At 41.9% G+C, this 18,418-nt stretch overlaps 1 protein-coding gene across 1 annotated transcript in view; it reads right to left on the reverse strand.

Moving 5' to 3' along the window:
- Positions 1-10,238: 10,238 nt before the first annotated feature.
- msrab (methionine sulfoxide reductase Ab) overlaps positions 10,239-18,418 on the reverse strand; it is a 64,796-nt gene continuing 56,616 nt past the window's right edge. The window contains exon 6 of the mRNA XM_080750428.1: positions 10,239-12,068. Coding sequence (XP_080606554.1) covers positions 11,895-12,068 — 174 coding nt within the window. The 3' untranslated portion in view covers positions 10,239-11,894. The remainder of the gene's footprint in view (positions 12,069-18,418) is intronic.

The raw sequence follows: 18,418 nt of genomic DNA on the forward strand, positions 1-18,418 counted from the left end.
TAAGGATGTATTGCATATACAGTATGTATGCTACATACATACATACGTACGTAGTGCGTATGTATGTATGTATGTACGTACGTATGTATATGTACGTATTGTACGTATGTATGTATTGTAGAGTATGTATAAATGTGGATATACAGTATACACACACACACACACACACACAAGTACGTACATATGCTGACACGCACGCACACCTATGGTTATATAATTCAAAGCTGCAATCTGGAACAAATCTTTATGAATAAATCATAATTTGAACCGATGTGTAATGGTAGAGTATATATATGTCAACATAATATAACTAGCACATCTGCAGCTATATTGAAATCTATTCTGGGACTTTTTATAATTTTCCCCATGCCACTGTAGCTTTTCCTACGCAAACTTCTAATAAAGAATTCAATCAATCAATCAAAAGTCATAGGTTGGAATACCGAGTTGAGCAAAAAAGTTAGGGATTTCTGATTAAACCACTTACATATTGTTAGTAAAACAGAGGTAAATACCGGTAGACCTCAGCAGCGTTGCATTGGTCGTGTCACACGGGTACACGCCGTCCCAAATCTTTTTCAGCAGGAGCGCGCACACGGACATGCATCGATGTAAAACAAGCCCCAAGTTCACTCCTCGACAACGCTCACAGCAGTGTGATTTGACAAAGGGACAAGCCTGTATGCATGTCAATAGACCATTGTCTGACCTGTAGGTGTTAAGCGATGTGCGTGTGGCACCATTAAAAGAGCGTCCCCTCAAACATTGAAACACCTCAGTTGTAACTGTACTTGGGACGCTTTTTTCTGTCTACTCTACACCAAATCTCTTTTCTAAAAATAGCCAACCTACAAGCTCACCTACACTCCAGTGTGAGCATGTAGATCTGCAATTCTTTGCGAATGCTCCCTCCAGAATGAATAGGCATGCTGGGGTTCAAGTGGTTGCTGCTTTTTTCCTGCTGATGCCCTCCTATGTGCCAGTTTAGTTCTGATGTGTTAAGTGTTTCCAGTACAACTTGTGACAAATTAAATAATTATATCCTAGTAGGCTTTCTTACATTTGCTCAAATGATACGACATTATCGCATCCTCAAACAAGTAAAATAAGGAATATAGCCCTGTCTCGGCCAATCAGAATGATGTATTTGATCTAGGAGGTGGTAATTTCTTTGGTGCCATGGTAGAAGTTACAATATCTCATGGAGCTTGCAGTGATGCCATGCATCTCATTTGATTGTGGAGTCTTTACAACATTACATTATGAATATAAAGGATGCATCTGTCAGGTACAGTTTCTCTTTACCATTTGGTGGGAGTGTGAAACTCAATGTATGCACTACACACGTGTGTCAGTGTACGCACACGCGCGCGCGCGCGCGCGCACACACACACACACGCGCGTGTACACACACACACTCCAACAGGAAGAGTGTGGGTGTTTGGGAGCAGCTGCATGGAGGAGCGTCAGACTCAGCTTCCTCCTGGTGCAGCCGGCACCATCTCCCCTCTCCTCTTTTCTCTCTCTCTCTCTCTCTCTCTCCCCCTCTCCTCTTTTTTCTACGACCCCTTCTCTTCTCTTCTCTTTTCCACAAGCTCTTTCCCCCTCTTTCTGTTGATTTTCTCTCTTTCACTTTCTCTATCCACTGTTCTAGCACCTCACTTTCACTATTTTAATCTCTCTCTTACTCTCCCAATATCTTTCTCTCCCTCTCTCCCTCTCTCACACACACACACACACACGCACGCACGCACGCACGCACGCACGCACATACTGTACATGCAACCTTTCCCATCATGACGCCCGTCGTGACGCTCATCGGGAAAGTGAACACACCCAGGTTCAATCTGCACTGTAAGCAGATTATCCCAACTGGCTGTGGCAAATCATTACAGAAATAACACACAGAACAATGCATGTTGCAATGCAAACAAGATATATATGTGTGTGTGTGTGTGTGTGTGTGTGTGTGTGTGTGTGTGTGTGTGTGTGTGTGTGTGTGTGTGTGTGTGTGTGTGTGTGTGTGTGTGTGCGTGCGCGTGCGTGCGTGCGTGCGTGCAACTGTGCATGTGTGTGTCCTCTTTCCTTGCATTGGTGACACATCAACACCTGAAAGCCCCAGGCTTGCATAACAACACGTTGCAGCGTTGGCCCTGTAGCTGTGGCTGTTCAAAGTGTTCGAGCAACAACTCCATTCTTCCACCTGTGCTCGGCTGATGTTCCAGTGACTCAAGGCATAGATGGACAGAGGAGATAAAACCCACAAGATGTTGATTAAAACAAAGATCATCGGGGATCAAATTGCAACACACGGCAGGTGGCTCAACTGTAAAATGTCAATCAATGAAATGTCTATTGCATAAGGAGGGCTTGCGGCGGCACGGTTTGCGATAAGAGAAGTGGAACAGGCCAGGGTGCCCGCTATAAGCACAGACCCTCGAAACATCCTGTAGGAGCACTTTCTGACAGTCACTTGACTTCTGAAAAGCAAATAATGGGTGGCGGTCCTGCCTTTGTGCAAAACACAAACAGTAGTTCCCATAAACTTTATCCTCTTATGAATTTGCCTTTCATAACTGCATCTCTCAAACCTTTTTCATGGTCAGTTACCTTAATCTTTCCTACTGTTTCTGTTTACCTTTAAAGAACAGATAGTTCAGTTCGGGTTCCAAGCAAGATTGCAGACTATAGACTGGAAACCAGAAGATTCTGACTGCCAGTGCAAAAAAAGAAAGGAAAAAAATAGCCCAACGATCTACGCAGTGATATTAGTCTGGCCATGCCACGCTATAACCACTATCCCTGTAATGAGACAGACAGCAGCTGGAGTTGCTCAGACAGGGATTTTTTTTTAAATGTATTTATATATTGGCAATCATTGCCATGCCATCTGCACTGTTGACCTTCAACTTCTAATCTGTCTCCCTCATCTCTGTATCTGTCAACAACTTACCCTCAGTAAGTGGTTAGTGTGATCTGTGATGAAGGAACTCAGCAGTTATTTCTGGGTTTCCTGTGTGTCGTGTGGTATAGAGGCTGTTGCTAGCTAGCAGGGCTGACAGGACATAGGTCCCCAGGTGCAGCATGTCACAGCGTGGCCTTTCAGCCAGCCAGCCAGCCAGGCCCTGCAACACGTGCTGCTCTCCGCTCTCTATCATTCTTTCCATTCGTTATCAACTTTTGCATAGCGTATTCAAAGCAGTATAGCTCAGACATACTGTATCCCTCGCTCTATGGCTGTGTGTGCATTAGGGATGGGACAATATGAACATTTCATATCATGATTATTGTGAAAAAAAGAAATCGCGATTTGCGATATTATCGTGATAATCAAAATCCATTATCCTGGGGCGGAACATTTGCCCAAAAAATAGCCGATCTACAAGCTCACAACACGTTGTGAGCTTGTAGATCGGCTATTTTTTGGCAAAGACATCTGATAGAGAGTGGAAAAAAGAACGTATATTATAAGTACCTTTTTACCAATTATAGAGGGTTTAAGAAACTTTAAGTGGTTCCGGATATGCAGCTCGGCAAATAAAAGGTGAATTGATCCCAGTGCATGACAGAGGACGATATCACGATTAATTAAATCTCCACGATACGATTATCGTGAGTGTTTTTTATCACGATAAACGATAATGTTGCGTATTGTCCCATCCCTAGTTTGTGCATACAGTGTACGGTGCTAGCATCTGGCTGCGTCTACACTGGAGAAGTTGTACAGTGTCAGTGAAGCCACCGTGCATGGGGCACCACCGTGACTGTCCTTATTTCCCCGGCTCGCCCTCGGGCTGCAGATGCACGTGCCCAGACAAGGCTGCACTTCTCTGGGGCAGCACAGAGAGACTGCTGTCCCCGCTCCTCCGGAGCCCTGGTGCTCCGATCAAGACGCTGCGCCCGTGCAGGAACCAGAGGGAGGGGTCAGGGAGGGCCAGGAGGGGACACCAACACACATCTGGGCCATCTGCGACGCCCAGCGCCGTTTCACACCCTGACACAATCGGCGCACACACACAGAAACACGACCGCGGCGACCACACACAAGTGCGTCCACACACAACAGATGCACTCTCGCAGAAATGCACGCTTCATTCTCGCTCTGTTTTTTCTAATCGCACACACTGATTGCTGGTACACATTCACACACACACACACACACACACACACACACACACATGCAATCTCTTAAGTCTAGAGAGGATTTGTGCAAGAAGACGAGCGGCAGGGCAGATGTCCAGCTGCACTGTGGAGCAGTGACACCACAATACACCACTGACTTCTATTGTACTCTTTATATAGCCACGCACCACTTCACAAACACAATGCTGTGTTGGTGTGTCATGTTCTCATGATTAATTATCAACCAACTGTATTGAATCGACTATAAAAGCTTTTTATTTATATATACTGTATATAATTAAACAGTACAATTGTAAAATTAGGTATTTTTGGGCAATTTTCTTCTGTTGCAGTTGCCAAGCAGAAAACAAACAAAAAGAGAATACAATAGGGAGTGTTACTGCAAGAGATCTGCGTGGGTGCATGTCTCTGCAAGGTATCTTTTTTGGTTTGTTCGTGTGTGTGTGTGTGTGTGTGTGTGTGTGTGTGTGTGTGTGTGTGTGTGTGTGTGTGTGTCTGTGCACGCGCGTGCGTGTGTGTGTGTGTGTGTTTGCGTGGGCGCTGCTTTCTGCATTAGGCTGCAGTACAGGACCGAGCAAGAGGTAGCGGTAGTGGTTGGGATGTGTATGTGTGTGTGTGTGTGTGTGTGTGTGTGTGTGTGTGTGTGTGTGTGTGTGTGTGTGTGTGTGTGTGTGTGTGTGTGTGTGTGTGCGTGCGCACTTGTGTGGGCGAGGAAGGTGTAGAAAGTGCCTCTGATAAACAAGCAGCATCTTTCTCACTTAGCCCGCTCTGTCTTTTATTCTAAGTATCTGCGCTAACCACTGACAACCTGGAGTCACTGTTTGGGCCATGTAGGCTAATTACAAGGTGAAAATGTCAATATTTTAGCATTTCACAAATTTGCAAAAACTCGCAGAAATAGCAAAAATTACTTCTACAAACAAATCGGGTCAAAATTCAAATTTTCATGATTTAAAAACATAACAGATATATCTGCTATTTTTCAATAGTTAAAGCAGTCAATAATCCTAGGCCTAATTACAAGGTGAAAATGTCAAAAGTTAATATTTTGGCATTTTGCAAATTTGCAAAAACTCGCAGAAATAGCAAAAATGACTTCTACAAACATCTACACATTTTTGGATGTGCATGCATTAATATCTGCCTGTCCTTTTAGTGTATGAGTGTACTGTAAACACAGAGGTAAATTAATTAATTTATCAACGAATTAATTAAACTATAGCCATAGGACTTTGTTGATGGTTGTGTTTCCTTCATCCAACCTGGCAGATATGAACCTAGTCAGGTGTACGATCCCACATGAGTTGGTAATTTGGGGGAAATTGACATTATTATTATTATTATTTTTATTTATTTTTATTTGCCTTATTTGCTTATTTTTATTTGCCTTTATTGATAGGACAGTAGACTGACAGGAAATGGGGGGAGAGATGGGGAAAGACACGCAGCAAAGGTCATCCGGATCGGAAATCGAACCGGCATCCATGCCTATGTGGCAATGCCTAAGTGGTATGCGCCTGGACCAGTAGGCCGACAGGCGCCCCGGAAATTAACATTTTAATGATATCTGGAAGGCTTACGCAAGATGTGCTGATCATAATTCAACAACATACAGTAGTGTTAAAACTAATTAACTAATCAAGTCTCGAGTGACCGAAACCAATCGATCAATCGATATGGACCAAGAGGAGACAGCCATACAGTGAGTAAAGATCCTTACACAACAGGGTGTCTTCTCCCCCCAAGCAATTAATTCGTAAGAAAATATATTTTTTGTTTGTGTCATAAGCGTCATATGGAACGAGAATAACGAAGCCAAGTCGATGAAAAACCCAGATTATTCGGCACAGCAAATAAAGGCATCAACTATATGAATATTGTCAATGCAGAATATTTGATGGGAAATACCTCACATTTTCATCACTCCCCTGGTATGTAAAGACCATAAACACATTAACCCTATACTTTAGCTGGCCGGATTCCCAAGGACTCTCACCGTCTCCTGTTTTCATTCTACACTAAACATCTTTTGGCAAAAACAGCCGATCTGGGAGCTCGCGCCACTTTGAGCGGCGCCGCGCCGTGAGCTTGCACATCTGCTATCCTCTGCCAAATGTAATCGGTTCAAGTGGTTCAAGTATAATTCCTGATTCATACTGTCCTTGTGCAAAGGTTTTCGCTTGCTCCACAAGAGCCGAGCTCGCGGAGATCTCATTTTTGGTCCGGCAAGCGGCACCGCCGCGCCACAGATTCTAAATCAGCCGTTTACAGCGGTATGCTCTTTGTGGCCAGCTGTGGGGTCATTAAAGGCCCATCTGCAGACAATAGGCTCTGTCTGAAGGGCACACACAGCCTGGTTCCTGTCCTCCCCTGCCTCCGTGTGTGGACAGTATGTACCATGCATTTCCATGCCCCGCGTTAATCTGTCACACATATTACACAGCCAAATACTCTGGGCTCGTTTTCAACTCCGAGAGGGTACACAAATTGTCACAAATGGATATTTTAAAAGTAGGGAATAAGTGATGTGATTAAAACAAAAGGTTTTGATATTAAAAGGTTAAAGCACTATATTCGTATAGTAAACATTGCTTTAGAGCAGGGGTCTTCAATGTTTTCAGGCCAAGGACCCCTTAGCTGAGAGAGTGATAAAGCAGGGACCCTCACTACATATTGTATTGTGTATATTGTGTTGAGATTAAAAATGTTCATAGATTTCTTAGACAAAATAGACTTGTTTGACAGCACTGTCATCAGTGTAGGTTGTTGGTCTAATGTGTATTTTTAGACATTTAACCACTTGAACCATCAATACTTAGTCTGACTGCTCTTGTTTCCCTCTACACCAAACCGCTTTGCCAAGAATAGCCGATCTACAAGCGCTGCGAGGCGTTGTGAGCTTGTAGATCGGCTATTCTTGTAGATTGGTTATTCTTGGCTAATGTTCCACACATAATAGGGATACTAGGGTAGTGTAGAAAAAAAAGTTCTTATCACACAAAGATTTGGAGGATCCCCTGTAGTAACTCTGAGGACCCCCTAGGGGTCCCGGACCCCCTGTTGAAGACCCCTGCTATAGAGTGTTCAGTCTCTCAAGTTATTAACAGAATTAACAGAAAATACAGGTAGGTGACAACATTTCAGCCAATCAGGAGAAAGCACCCATTTATCAGTTTCATTTTCATAGTGTTCCAGTTCCAATTTTGTCTGCTCACCTTTTGTCATCACTTCCAATTGCAATAGTTTAATCTGTGAGTTCTCTCTCCTGATTGGATAACATAGGTATCCCGACATGAAAATGCATTTTCTGTTTAATAAAGAGCTGGAGAGAAATGGAAACTCTTGTTGCTGAACAAACACTCTATAGTAATGAGTACTAACAGAATATAGTTTTTTTTTTAACTTATTTTAACAAAGAAAAACACTTACCCTACCTTTAACACTGAGGATGTTACTGTGCAAAGAGGGTGAGAAAAAAAACAATAACACAACAACATAGGATTTTAAATACATAAATAAACGACATTACCGTGCAAGTAGGTAATGTTATAAAGCTAACTCAAGCAGCTCACTTTCCGGCGTCTTGCCTTAAAACTAATTTTCCGCGGCTAATCTCAGTCTCTTCTGATCTGCAACCGGGGGCCCAGATAACCTCATATTTACGATAAGAGCATCTCTGTCATGTGGCCACCGATACGGAGAATCACAAGTAGGTTGACAGGGGGGCCGATCTCGAGCCAGACGCAGATGTTTTGACAGATGTGCAAATATAGATTTCACAGAGGAATTAGATCTTCCCTGTGCTATCGCCACTTCAAAGCTGAGGAAATTAAGATCTACAAACGTACTTTATTGAAGGTTATCTCTCTCACAAACACACACGTGCACACACACACGCACGCACAAAAACACAATAGTGCAGAAAAGCAGAAAAACAGCTAGCTGTCCCCAACCACACACCACTCAGCGCCGTAGGATCACGCAAGCCACAGCTTCACATGCCCTGAGACACCGGCACGTGTGCGAACGTGCACACACGCACGCACACACACACGGCGTGCTGCATGCAGACACATGCAAAAATATCTGGTCCAATACTAAAATAGGCCCTGAGAGGTTGCACCTGCACCTGTGCCTGGCTGGCTGGGTCCACACCTACACACAGGTGTCAGGATGTGACACATACACACACACACACAGAGAGAGAGAGAGAGAGAGAGAGTGGGAGAGAGAAAGAGAGATGAGAGGGAGGGGGAAGAACGAGAGCGGGGTGAAATCAGACAACTGCGGTCGACCAGAAAGCTTTTTCTAGATTTTGTTACCCTGCATTCGGGAGCAGGCATGTGCTGCACACATAGACATCAAAGGGGGCTTGAGTAGGGCTGTCACAATTATTACATAATCGTCTAATTGTGATTATCTGACATAATCGTGATTATTTTTCATAATCGTCATAATCGTTTCCATGTTGAAAAACGTTCACATATTTAAAAAAGAGTTAAAAATAGTGGAAATAGCAGATCTACAAGCTCACAACGAGTCGCATCGTGACGCGTTGTGGGCTTGTAGATCGGCTATTTCCACTATCGATGTTCTTTTTTAGTGTATAAAGTTGTCAAATATGTCTATATTTAGGTTATGTGTCATATCTACCATGTGCAACTTAAAAGCCTAAAAGCCAAACAGAAATGTAATTGTCATTGACAAAAACACAATTAAATCGTTAATCGCAATTATTTGAGGGACAAATAATCGTCATGTAAAATGTCATAATCGTGACAGCCCTAGGCTTGAGCCCCTGCCCGTTTACCCGTCTGTAAAAAGTGCCCTCTCCAGACCATAAATATGTACCGAAAATAGCCGAACTCCATGCTCCATTATGAGCTTGGAGGTCTGTATTTTCGATATTTTCACCAAGAGGCCTTTTTAGAAATGTCAGCCCCTGCCTCTCTAGTCTCGCGTAGCCAGACAACTATTCCACAATCTCCGAATGCTATATAGAGTCTGGAACGGCAGCTCCCGAACGGCGAGTATCGGAAGTAGCCACTGCTGCACGGAAGTTGGCGGAACTGTAGTCCCACTGGAAACATACAGAACACACAACAGAAGCACACTCGCACAGACAGAGTCATTCGGGCGGCATATTCTTGTTATGGGCGTATAGTTTAAGACAATATTTGAAAACATCATGGAAGTAACACCCGGGAAAGACGAAATAATGCCCCAAAAAATATTGAAAGGAGACATGTACGCTTCCAGATTGCTAATGCACCAAGGGAGCGGTTGCGTCACATCCGCTCTATCTCGCACTCATCGTTTCTATTTCCGTGCCCCAGACTGTATGCCGGGAGCATTTGCAAATCGTGTTAGGCAACAGTCTGGCCACGCGAGACTACTGCCTCTCTTAAATTCGCTGCATGTCCCTGTTCAGGAGGAGTTCACGTTTTTGAACGCCGTCGCATGTAGGACGATCTAGCTCAGCGTGTGGGCCGTACCATACTCCCTCTGCACGTCAACGTACACATACTGTACGTGTAATTAGGTGATGTAATTTATATACCATGGCTTCATTTTATAATTATGGGTTGGGAAGCTATAATAAAGGAATGTGAGTGTAAGTATTCGTACTGTCACAGTGTTAACCACTTAAGCCCTAACTAATGTGTCTCGTAACGCCAAACTGCTCAAAAAGCAGATCTACAAGTTCACAATGTGTCACGTCACAACGCACTGTGAGCTAGTAGATCAATTTCTTTTGCTATTCTTTAAAATAAAAATAATATAAACAAATGTAACCAAATGGACAACAATGGATAAATTAATATTCGGATAAATATGCTCTATAATTATATACATTTTAGAACATAATATTATTATTATTGTTATTTTTGGAGTCATCAGTCTGTGTGAATGTACAAGACAGACACACTTCATGTACAAGAGAGAAGAGACACGCACTCACTCACTCACTCACTCACTCACTCACTCACTCACTCACTCACTCACTCACTCACTCACTCACTCCACTCACACACTCACACACACACAAAGTACATTGACAAGTATTTGGAGGTGATATATATTGTATTGCATTTAATATTTTTGTTCCGTAACAAAATGTTTATAAAAATAACATACCTAGCAGTGTAAAATTAATTTGCTGTTAAAATAGATCTGTAATCACACAGTAGTACAATAATATGTAGTAAGATATGTCACTGAAATCAGCAGAAAACAGAAATATGAAGTTTAACATGAGAAAACCTGAGCTCTATCATATCAGGTTACTACGCAGCTAAACGAAAAGGCTTGTAAACGAGGCTACTATGCAGCTAAATGGATGAAGTCATGGCTTGGTGGCTTGTGATGCAGAAACTCTGAGACAAATGATTTGGGAGTACATTTTAAAAATGTAAAAGTTTATGCAGGGTAAGAGTTTATTGGCCTGTCCTATCAGGTTCTTTGTTTTCTATTGCCACCTTGTGGCTATTTGACAGTATTGCAGGTTATCATTTAGGCCTAGAATTATTGAATGCTTTAACCGGTGAAAAATAGCAGATATACAAGCTCACAGCGCGGCGAGCTTGTAGATCTGCTATTTTTGAAAAAGTTGTGAAAATGTGTGCAAATCTTTGAATATATGTATTTTCAAAGCAAACGTTTTTTAACTCAAATTTAGCTTCAGGGTGGTCCCTGCCCTGGAACTAAATATTTTGAGAAGTTGGTCCGTGGCTAAATAAATATCATTTTGGGGGTCCTTCACATGAAAAGGTTTGAGAACCACTGACATAGTAGTCTCTCAAGAACAGACTAACTGAGCTCCAGTTAAGTGAAAAGGACCTTTTCTTTGACGATGGCTAAGCCAGATTGCTGACATAGAAACATAGGTTTTTCAAAAAGTCTTAGAAGGATTCAAAAGACACTTATAGCAGATCTACAAACTCACAGCAGGGCACCGAGTGCCGCGCTGTGAGCTTGTATATCTGCTATTTTTCACTGGTTAAAGCATTCAATAATTCTAGGCCTAAATGGGTTGAAGTGCCAGCAAGGACACCATGGTGTCATATAGAAACACCTAAATGAAACGCCTTCAAAGAGATTCCCTGTAAAATGGCTGCTACTGAATGAAAAGGGTCCATAGCTCCATACAGCAAATACTGATATAAAAATACTATATATTATGTACAAAAAAACAATCCTATATTACAATTGTTTGTGTAACAGTGGAGAGAAATGCCAAATGTGTATTAAGTGCTTAAACGGGATTAAGTACTTTCCAGAGTAGTATTTCCTCCTCCTTTCTATATCAATAAATACATTAAAATGTCATATTAATCTAAATCGGTTTAGTGACGGATCATGTCTTTGATCCATTTTACAATAAAATATGAAAATGTATACTTTTGACTGTTGGATAAGCAATTTCAAGATGTCTGTTTGGGTTCAGATAACTCTTGACGAGGATAGACCTTAATTGCCGTTAAAATATATGACACAGTAGTACAATATGTAGCATAACATTTAGAAAATGCCACTGAAATCTGCAGAAAACTGAAATATGAAGCTCAACAAGAGAAAATCTGAGCTCTATCATATCAGGTTACTATGCAGCTAAACGAAAAGGCTGGTAAACGAGGCTGTTATGCAGCTAAAGGTTCATTACCATACTATACCATAATTCTATGGTACAGATTAGTTGCATAAATGTGTAGTACTGTAGGTTGCAATCCTAAACCTAGCTAAAAGGTCCCTCACAGTTCGTCCTTGCCAGCTCCAATGGGGCAGGACACTCCTGTGCCCTTGAGGCCACAGTAGCCTTTGGGTACCTTCTTCAAGTACTGCTGGTGATAATCCTCTGCGTAGTAAAACACCTGCTCTTCCTTGATCTCCGTGGTGATGGTACCATAGCCTTTCTTGGTCAGCTCCTGTACAAACACACATCACAACAGGGTTTAACTGTGAAAGTGAGTGCAGGTCTCTGCCAGGCCGGGTTGAATACCCAGGAACTCTGGAAAGCAGTCATAGCCATATCTGAATGATCTGATCTCATACATCTTGATCTCATGACCCCAGAGAAGATGTGTAGTGATTTGTGTGAATTTGGGGCAAAATCTGCATTAGTATTTGCAAATTGTGTGTTTTGAAGAAAAACATACATTCCATTTACAGTTACCTGATTGATTGATTGATTGATTGATTTAATGTATACAGTATATGTACATGGCATGCATACATACAGTACATTTCAAATAATCAAGGATAAAAACACAAAGTCCAAAAGGCTTATTTCCATTGTGGTCATTGTAGTCTGGTGGTTCAATGGGATTATTCTATATTTGGCATGGAAAGCTTCAAAATGCTGTGTGCTGACAAAAATAGAATGAGAATGTATTACATTTTTCTCTGGACTCATTCCAATCTGTTACATATTCATATTAACACTGCTTATGTTTTGCTATAAAATATACATTTGACAGTTTTACTGCATTTTAAATAGCAAAATAATCAAGCGCAAAGTAAAGTAAGATTTATTATACTTTATTTAGTAGACCCTTTTTTCACAGTAGACATTTTGACAGGTAAACGCTTTTATAACATAAAGATTATAACATTAATTGTGGGTTGTTTTTAGGTTCATACTGTAGGTATTCAAGGGTGTTACTGTATATGCCAGCAGGAAGTTAACTGTACACTACAGGAGCTGTCTGTTCTGGGCTGGAACACAGTGACACCTAAATCAAACGCACCTACAATTAACGGTGTTCACCAGTCAAAATGTCTGCTGGTGGAAAAAGGGTCCATTAGGCAGTCTTTGTAGAGTGCACTCCATACATGTACATTTTTAAACGCGGAATGCATTACGTGTATCAGTGGGTTTCAACGTGGGGCCCGGGGACGCCCAGGGGTCCTTTTGGGGGGGGGGGGGGGGGGGGGGGGTTCTAGCAGCTAAATGATTGATAGTTGGGAACCAAATGGACCCGTATGGTTCTGTTTTGTTCCAATTTGTAAAAAAAAAACTATTTCCAAAAAGTAAAAACCCCCCATGAATGAATGAATGAATGAATGAATGAATGAATGAATATGTTATTTCCGTGTCTGGACAACATTTGACCCATCCCATATGGGATTATCAGACACATCAAATACATACTATACATGTAAACAAAACAGACATTCCAGTGTGAATTCCACCAACAGCTAAATATAAAGAATACAGTATCTCCTTGAAGTGAGTACCTTACAGAAGTGAGTACCTTACAGAAGTGAGTACCTTACAGAAGTGAGTACATGAACTGGAGGTCCTTGAAAGAAAAAGTTGGAGAATCACAACACTAGATGAGCGCCTGATGACGTCCATACTGCAGAGTGGGTCTTAACTTTTGATGCCTCCTCCTGATAATACAGTACGCACGGTGTAAATAGTGTCGGCTTCTCAACTACAAAACAGCGTGACTGGCTGACAGACCTTTTTCTTTTTGCTTGTTTGTAGTGCTGCTCACCTCTGTGCCGTTCTCTGTGGGACAATGCATGAAAGAGCGTCGTCCGCTGTTTCTTTGAGAACTCCTTAAGAGCCGCTACACGTTCCAAGTACTTTGAGGGGAGACTTAAATCACACACACACACACACGCACACATGCACACAACTCTAGCCCATTTAGGCCTAGAATTATTGAATGCTTTACCCAGTGAAAAATAGCAGATATACAAGCTCACAGCGCGGCACCGAGTGCCGCGCTGCGAGCTTGTAGATCTGCTATTTTTGAAAAAGTTGTGAAAATGTGTGCAAATTCTTTGAATATATGTATTTTCAAAGCGAACGTTTGTAACTCAAATTTTGCTTCTGGGTTGTCCCTGGAACTAAATATTTTGAGATGGGGGTCCGTGGCCAAATACATATCGTTTTGGGGGTCCTTTACATGAAAATGTTTGAGAACCACTGACATGGTAGTCTCTCAAGAACAGACTAACTGAGCTCCAGTTAAGTGAAAAGGACCTTTTCTTTGACGATGGCTAAGCCAGATTGCTGACATAGAAACATAGGTTTTTCCAAAAAACCTTAACTCATTTAGTGCTCCTGAAATTAACGGATTATAAAGTCCACGATGCCACCCTCAGGCTGCATTCACTCCCGTTATCTTATTTTGAAGGCCAGAAGTCCACAGCGTAAACACTTCCGGTCTGACGTCATCGCGTCATTCACAGGAAGCGATCGTAGTCCACGTGGAGTTGTGAAATGGCGGACCGGAGCTTTTATACATGTGTAACATAAGCGAGCATCTGCCTCCATCTTCGCTTCTAAAGTGTAGTTTTGAGATAATGGACATTAAAGACCTCAATGTTATGGGATGACTATTTTGTGCTCGTGGAGCCGTGATGATGAGAAATCAGCGACGGATTTCGGCTCCGGACCTTCCGACATTGTACTCGGTAATATAACCGCCGTTACAGTAATATATTACTTTTCAAGAGTATACTCGGGATTGGCACTCCGGGTACTCGAGTACTTTTCACGAGTATTCTCGGGATCAGCACTAAATGAGTTAAGAAGGATTCAAAAGACACTTATAGAATCGGGTCAAAATTCTAATTTTCAAGATTTTTCAGAAATAGCAGATCTACAAGCTTGCAGCGCGGCACTCGGTGCCGCGCTGTGAGCTTGTATATCTGCTATTTTTCAATAGTTAAAGCATAAAATAATGATACACAATAGTGTGTACCCGTTCTAAATGGGCTAGAGAGGGTGTATCGGGGTGCATCAAAGGTATACTGTACCTGCTGAGCGGAGCGGTTTTCCTCTAACAAGACAAGGAGCTCAACGTTCGGGTCTTTCTGGATCAACACCCCAGAGAATTTCACTAAACAACACGTTCAGCGTGCGCAGGGATCGTCTGTGTGGGCATTGCGAGTGCAACATGTACCCTGCATGTGGCATTAACCACTGTGCATCCAGCAGCATCCCTTTTATGGGGCTAACATTCTGTAAAATGTGCAGATCATCAAGTTCGCGCTCAGAGTTAGTAGACTGGCTATTTTTGGCTACGGTATTTAGTGTAGAGAGAAAACAGGAGGGCTGCCCAGTACTATAGAGGGTATGCGTGTGACATCATCATCATACCCGGAAGTTATGCAGGAACGCCTACTGAGTGGCGAAAAGTAAGCCATTTACCATGAGAGGGAGTGGGTGTTGGCTGATTTGCCACTGTTTCAGGGTTGTGGCACAAGGCGAAGCCGAGTGCCAAACCCTGAAACAGTGGTAAATCAGCCAACAACCCACAACCCTCGAATGGTAAATTGCTTTTCTACCACTTCTACCATATACATGAAAGAAAACACAGTTGTAACTTGCAAGGTTATTTAGTTATACAACTGCAACACGACAGTGGGCGGGGTCCATGAGCCAACTCAAGGTTGTTGACTGATTTACCACTGTTTTAAGCCAATCAGAATCCAGTATCTGAACATGTGACCACAAAAAGTGGTAGAAACTACTTTCTAGACTGGCCTTGACAGCCCATACATCCAAACAGAAAAGTCCTATGTGATTGCATTAATCAACGTTAAACTCACTTTGCCACTCACTCGGTTTGCCATTCACTTTATGCATGCGCATAACCTCTATAGAGCCCTTGGGAATACAGTCAACTAAGTATAGGGTTTTTTAGTGGTTAACATAATTGCTATTGGTGGCAAGACTGTACTAAGGATTTCACCGATTTCGTTATACCTGGTGCTGTAAACTTGTGATGTGACAAGCAACTTGAAGTAGAAGTGGAAGACTAAAGGAGTTCATCTTGCGGGGGCGCTGAAGTGACAGGGTTCAGTATGAAATGACCCACTGCACACGCTCACCCTTTCTCACACATCTGCCCACTGCCTCATGTCTTGGTAATGGACTGCTACAAGGACAGGAGAGGTGTTTCAAGAGGTGTCGCTTTGTCCTCATTAAATAGCAAGATAACAGTGGTAAATGGCATTTATGTAGAGTTCTTTTTTTCCCTTCCTCTTCTTTCTGATCACACACGGCAGCCCCTCTACCCCTTGAGCCACTGCTGGTCCTGTGAACGTCTTGGGCAAGTCCAACGTTTCATTCTCTGCCATTCTGCTAATGACCAGGATAGATACCAGTTACAGCAATATTTGAGTTCAAGACCCAAAAAAGAGAAATTAGACGTTAGTGAACTGTACCGTCATGAAACTGTACCTTTTCCTATGTCTTCAATCAATCAATCAGCCCGGTATCCAAATAGTGAAAATAGCAGATCTATAAGTTCACACCGCATAACTTCGCGCCGCACTGTGAGGTTGTAGATCGTCAATTTTCACTACTTTTATTAAATGCATTTATGGATTTATTTTCATTTTATTCATCAAATACTTTTTGAAAAATGTTGGAATTGATGAAAAGTTTAGATTGTTTAAATGTAGCAAACGGAAAAAGGGAGCTATTTACTGGCGACCCATAAACATTTCTCTGTGACCCACAAATGGCTCCAGATACCCACTGTTTTGAAACAGTGAGACACAGGCATGCTATCAAAATGATCCAAAGCCACAGACAGAACAAGGGGCTGTGCAGTGCACTACCAGCCTGCTTACACGTCTTCCAGCCCCGCTGGAACAGAGAAGCTGCTGAAAATGATCATAGAAAAGAGAGGCTTTGGTCCGGAGATCACAGGTTCTGGACGCTATTTGAACGAATGCATACAGGTCAGGAGGGCACTATTCATGGATTGCATTTGTAGTCCTACACCAGCCATTTTGAGGACCAACACAGGTGTTTTGATTAACGTAGAACATTGGTTCTATGCCAATCAGACAAATTGAACACCTGTGTTGGTCCTCAATATGGCCGGTTTAGGACTACAAATGCAACCCATGAATAGGGACATCTGGGCACCTCAATGTAAAATTGGCTATTTTATCCCAAAAATAAAATATTTGAAAAAGTAATTAACCCATTGAATGCTTTAACTATTGAAAAATAGCAGATATACAACTCACAGTGCGGCACCGAGCTCCGCGCTGCAAGCTTGTAGATCTGCTATTTTTGAAAAATTGTGAAAATGTGTGCACATTTTTCAATGTATATTTTTCAAAGCAAACTTTTGTAACTGAAATCTTTGCTAACAACATATTTTGAGATGGGAGTCTGTGGCCAAATAAATGTAATTTTGGGGGTCCTTGACATGAAAACGTTTGAGAACCACTGATTTAGAGGAAGGATTTGGAAGTCGGGGCAAAGATCGGGTCAAAGATATTCAAAGACTTGCACACATTTTCAAGTTTTTTAGCAGATCTACAAGCTCACAGCGAGGCACTCAGTGCCGCGCTGTGAGCTTGTATATCTGCTATTTTTCAATAGTTAAAGCATAAAATAAAGTATACACGGCAAGGCTTACTTTACATGGCTTATACACGATGTGAACATGCACGGTACATCATTATCAGTCTTAATGTTATAGTGCAACTTCTTGTTTATGCCCCCAAATGATGGATATACAGGTTTTGTAACAATTTGTAGCAATTGTAGAAATATTAGACCTTCATTGTTTAAGCATTTAATGCTCGTGTATACTTTCTTTTACTTAAGACCATTTTTCAAATATTTGTTTATACATTTTGGACAAAATAGGCAATTTTACATCGAGGGTGCCCAGATGTCCTTAGAGACCACCTGACCTGTTAGCCTTCGAACCACTTCCATATATCATGTGGTAGAACAAAACTGTGCACCGTAAAATCTTCACAGTTAATCTAACTTGAGATAAATTCATGTTTAGTATCTTACAGTGTGAGGTGGATAATATTTCATTCTAAAATGAAGCATTGTGTGTAAACAATATCTCTCCATGATGTGTCAAATGGCACTTTTTTTTTAGCCATGCCATGTTGCAGCCCAAAGCTTTCCATGTGTGTGAAAACTCTAGCCACTAATAACGTGTTGGGAGGAATACATAAATCCCAATAACACCTGGAACACATCATATACCATTATTTTATGCTTTAACTATTACAAAATACCAGATATACAGTAGATCTGCTATTTTTGAAAAATCATGACAATTTGAGCATTCTTTGAATATACTGACCCGATTCTATAAATGTCTCCGAAATCTGCTGAGACAGGTTTCAGCAGGTTCCTGAAAAACGTATGTTTCTATGTCATTGGCGCTCGAACCTTTTCATGTCAAGGAACCCCAAAATGTTATTTGGCCACAGACCCCCGTCTCAAAATATTTAGTCCCAGGGACCCCCAGAAGCACCCCCAGTTACT

This window comes from Nannobrachium achirus, assembly GCF_963921795.1.
Source record: "Nannobrachium achirus genome assembly, chromosome: 20".
In the NCBI taxonomy this organism is placed as follows: domain Eukaryota; kingdom Metazoa; phylum Chordata; class Actinopteri; order Myctophiformes; family Myctophidae; genus Nannobrachium; species Nannobrachium achirus.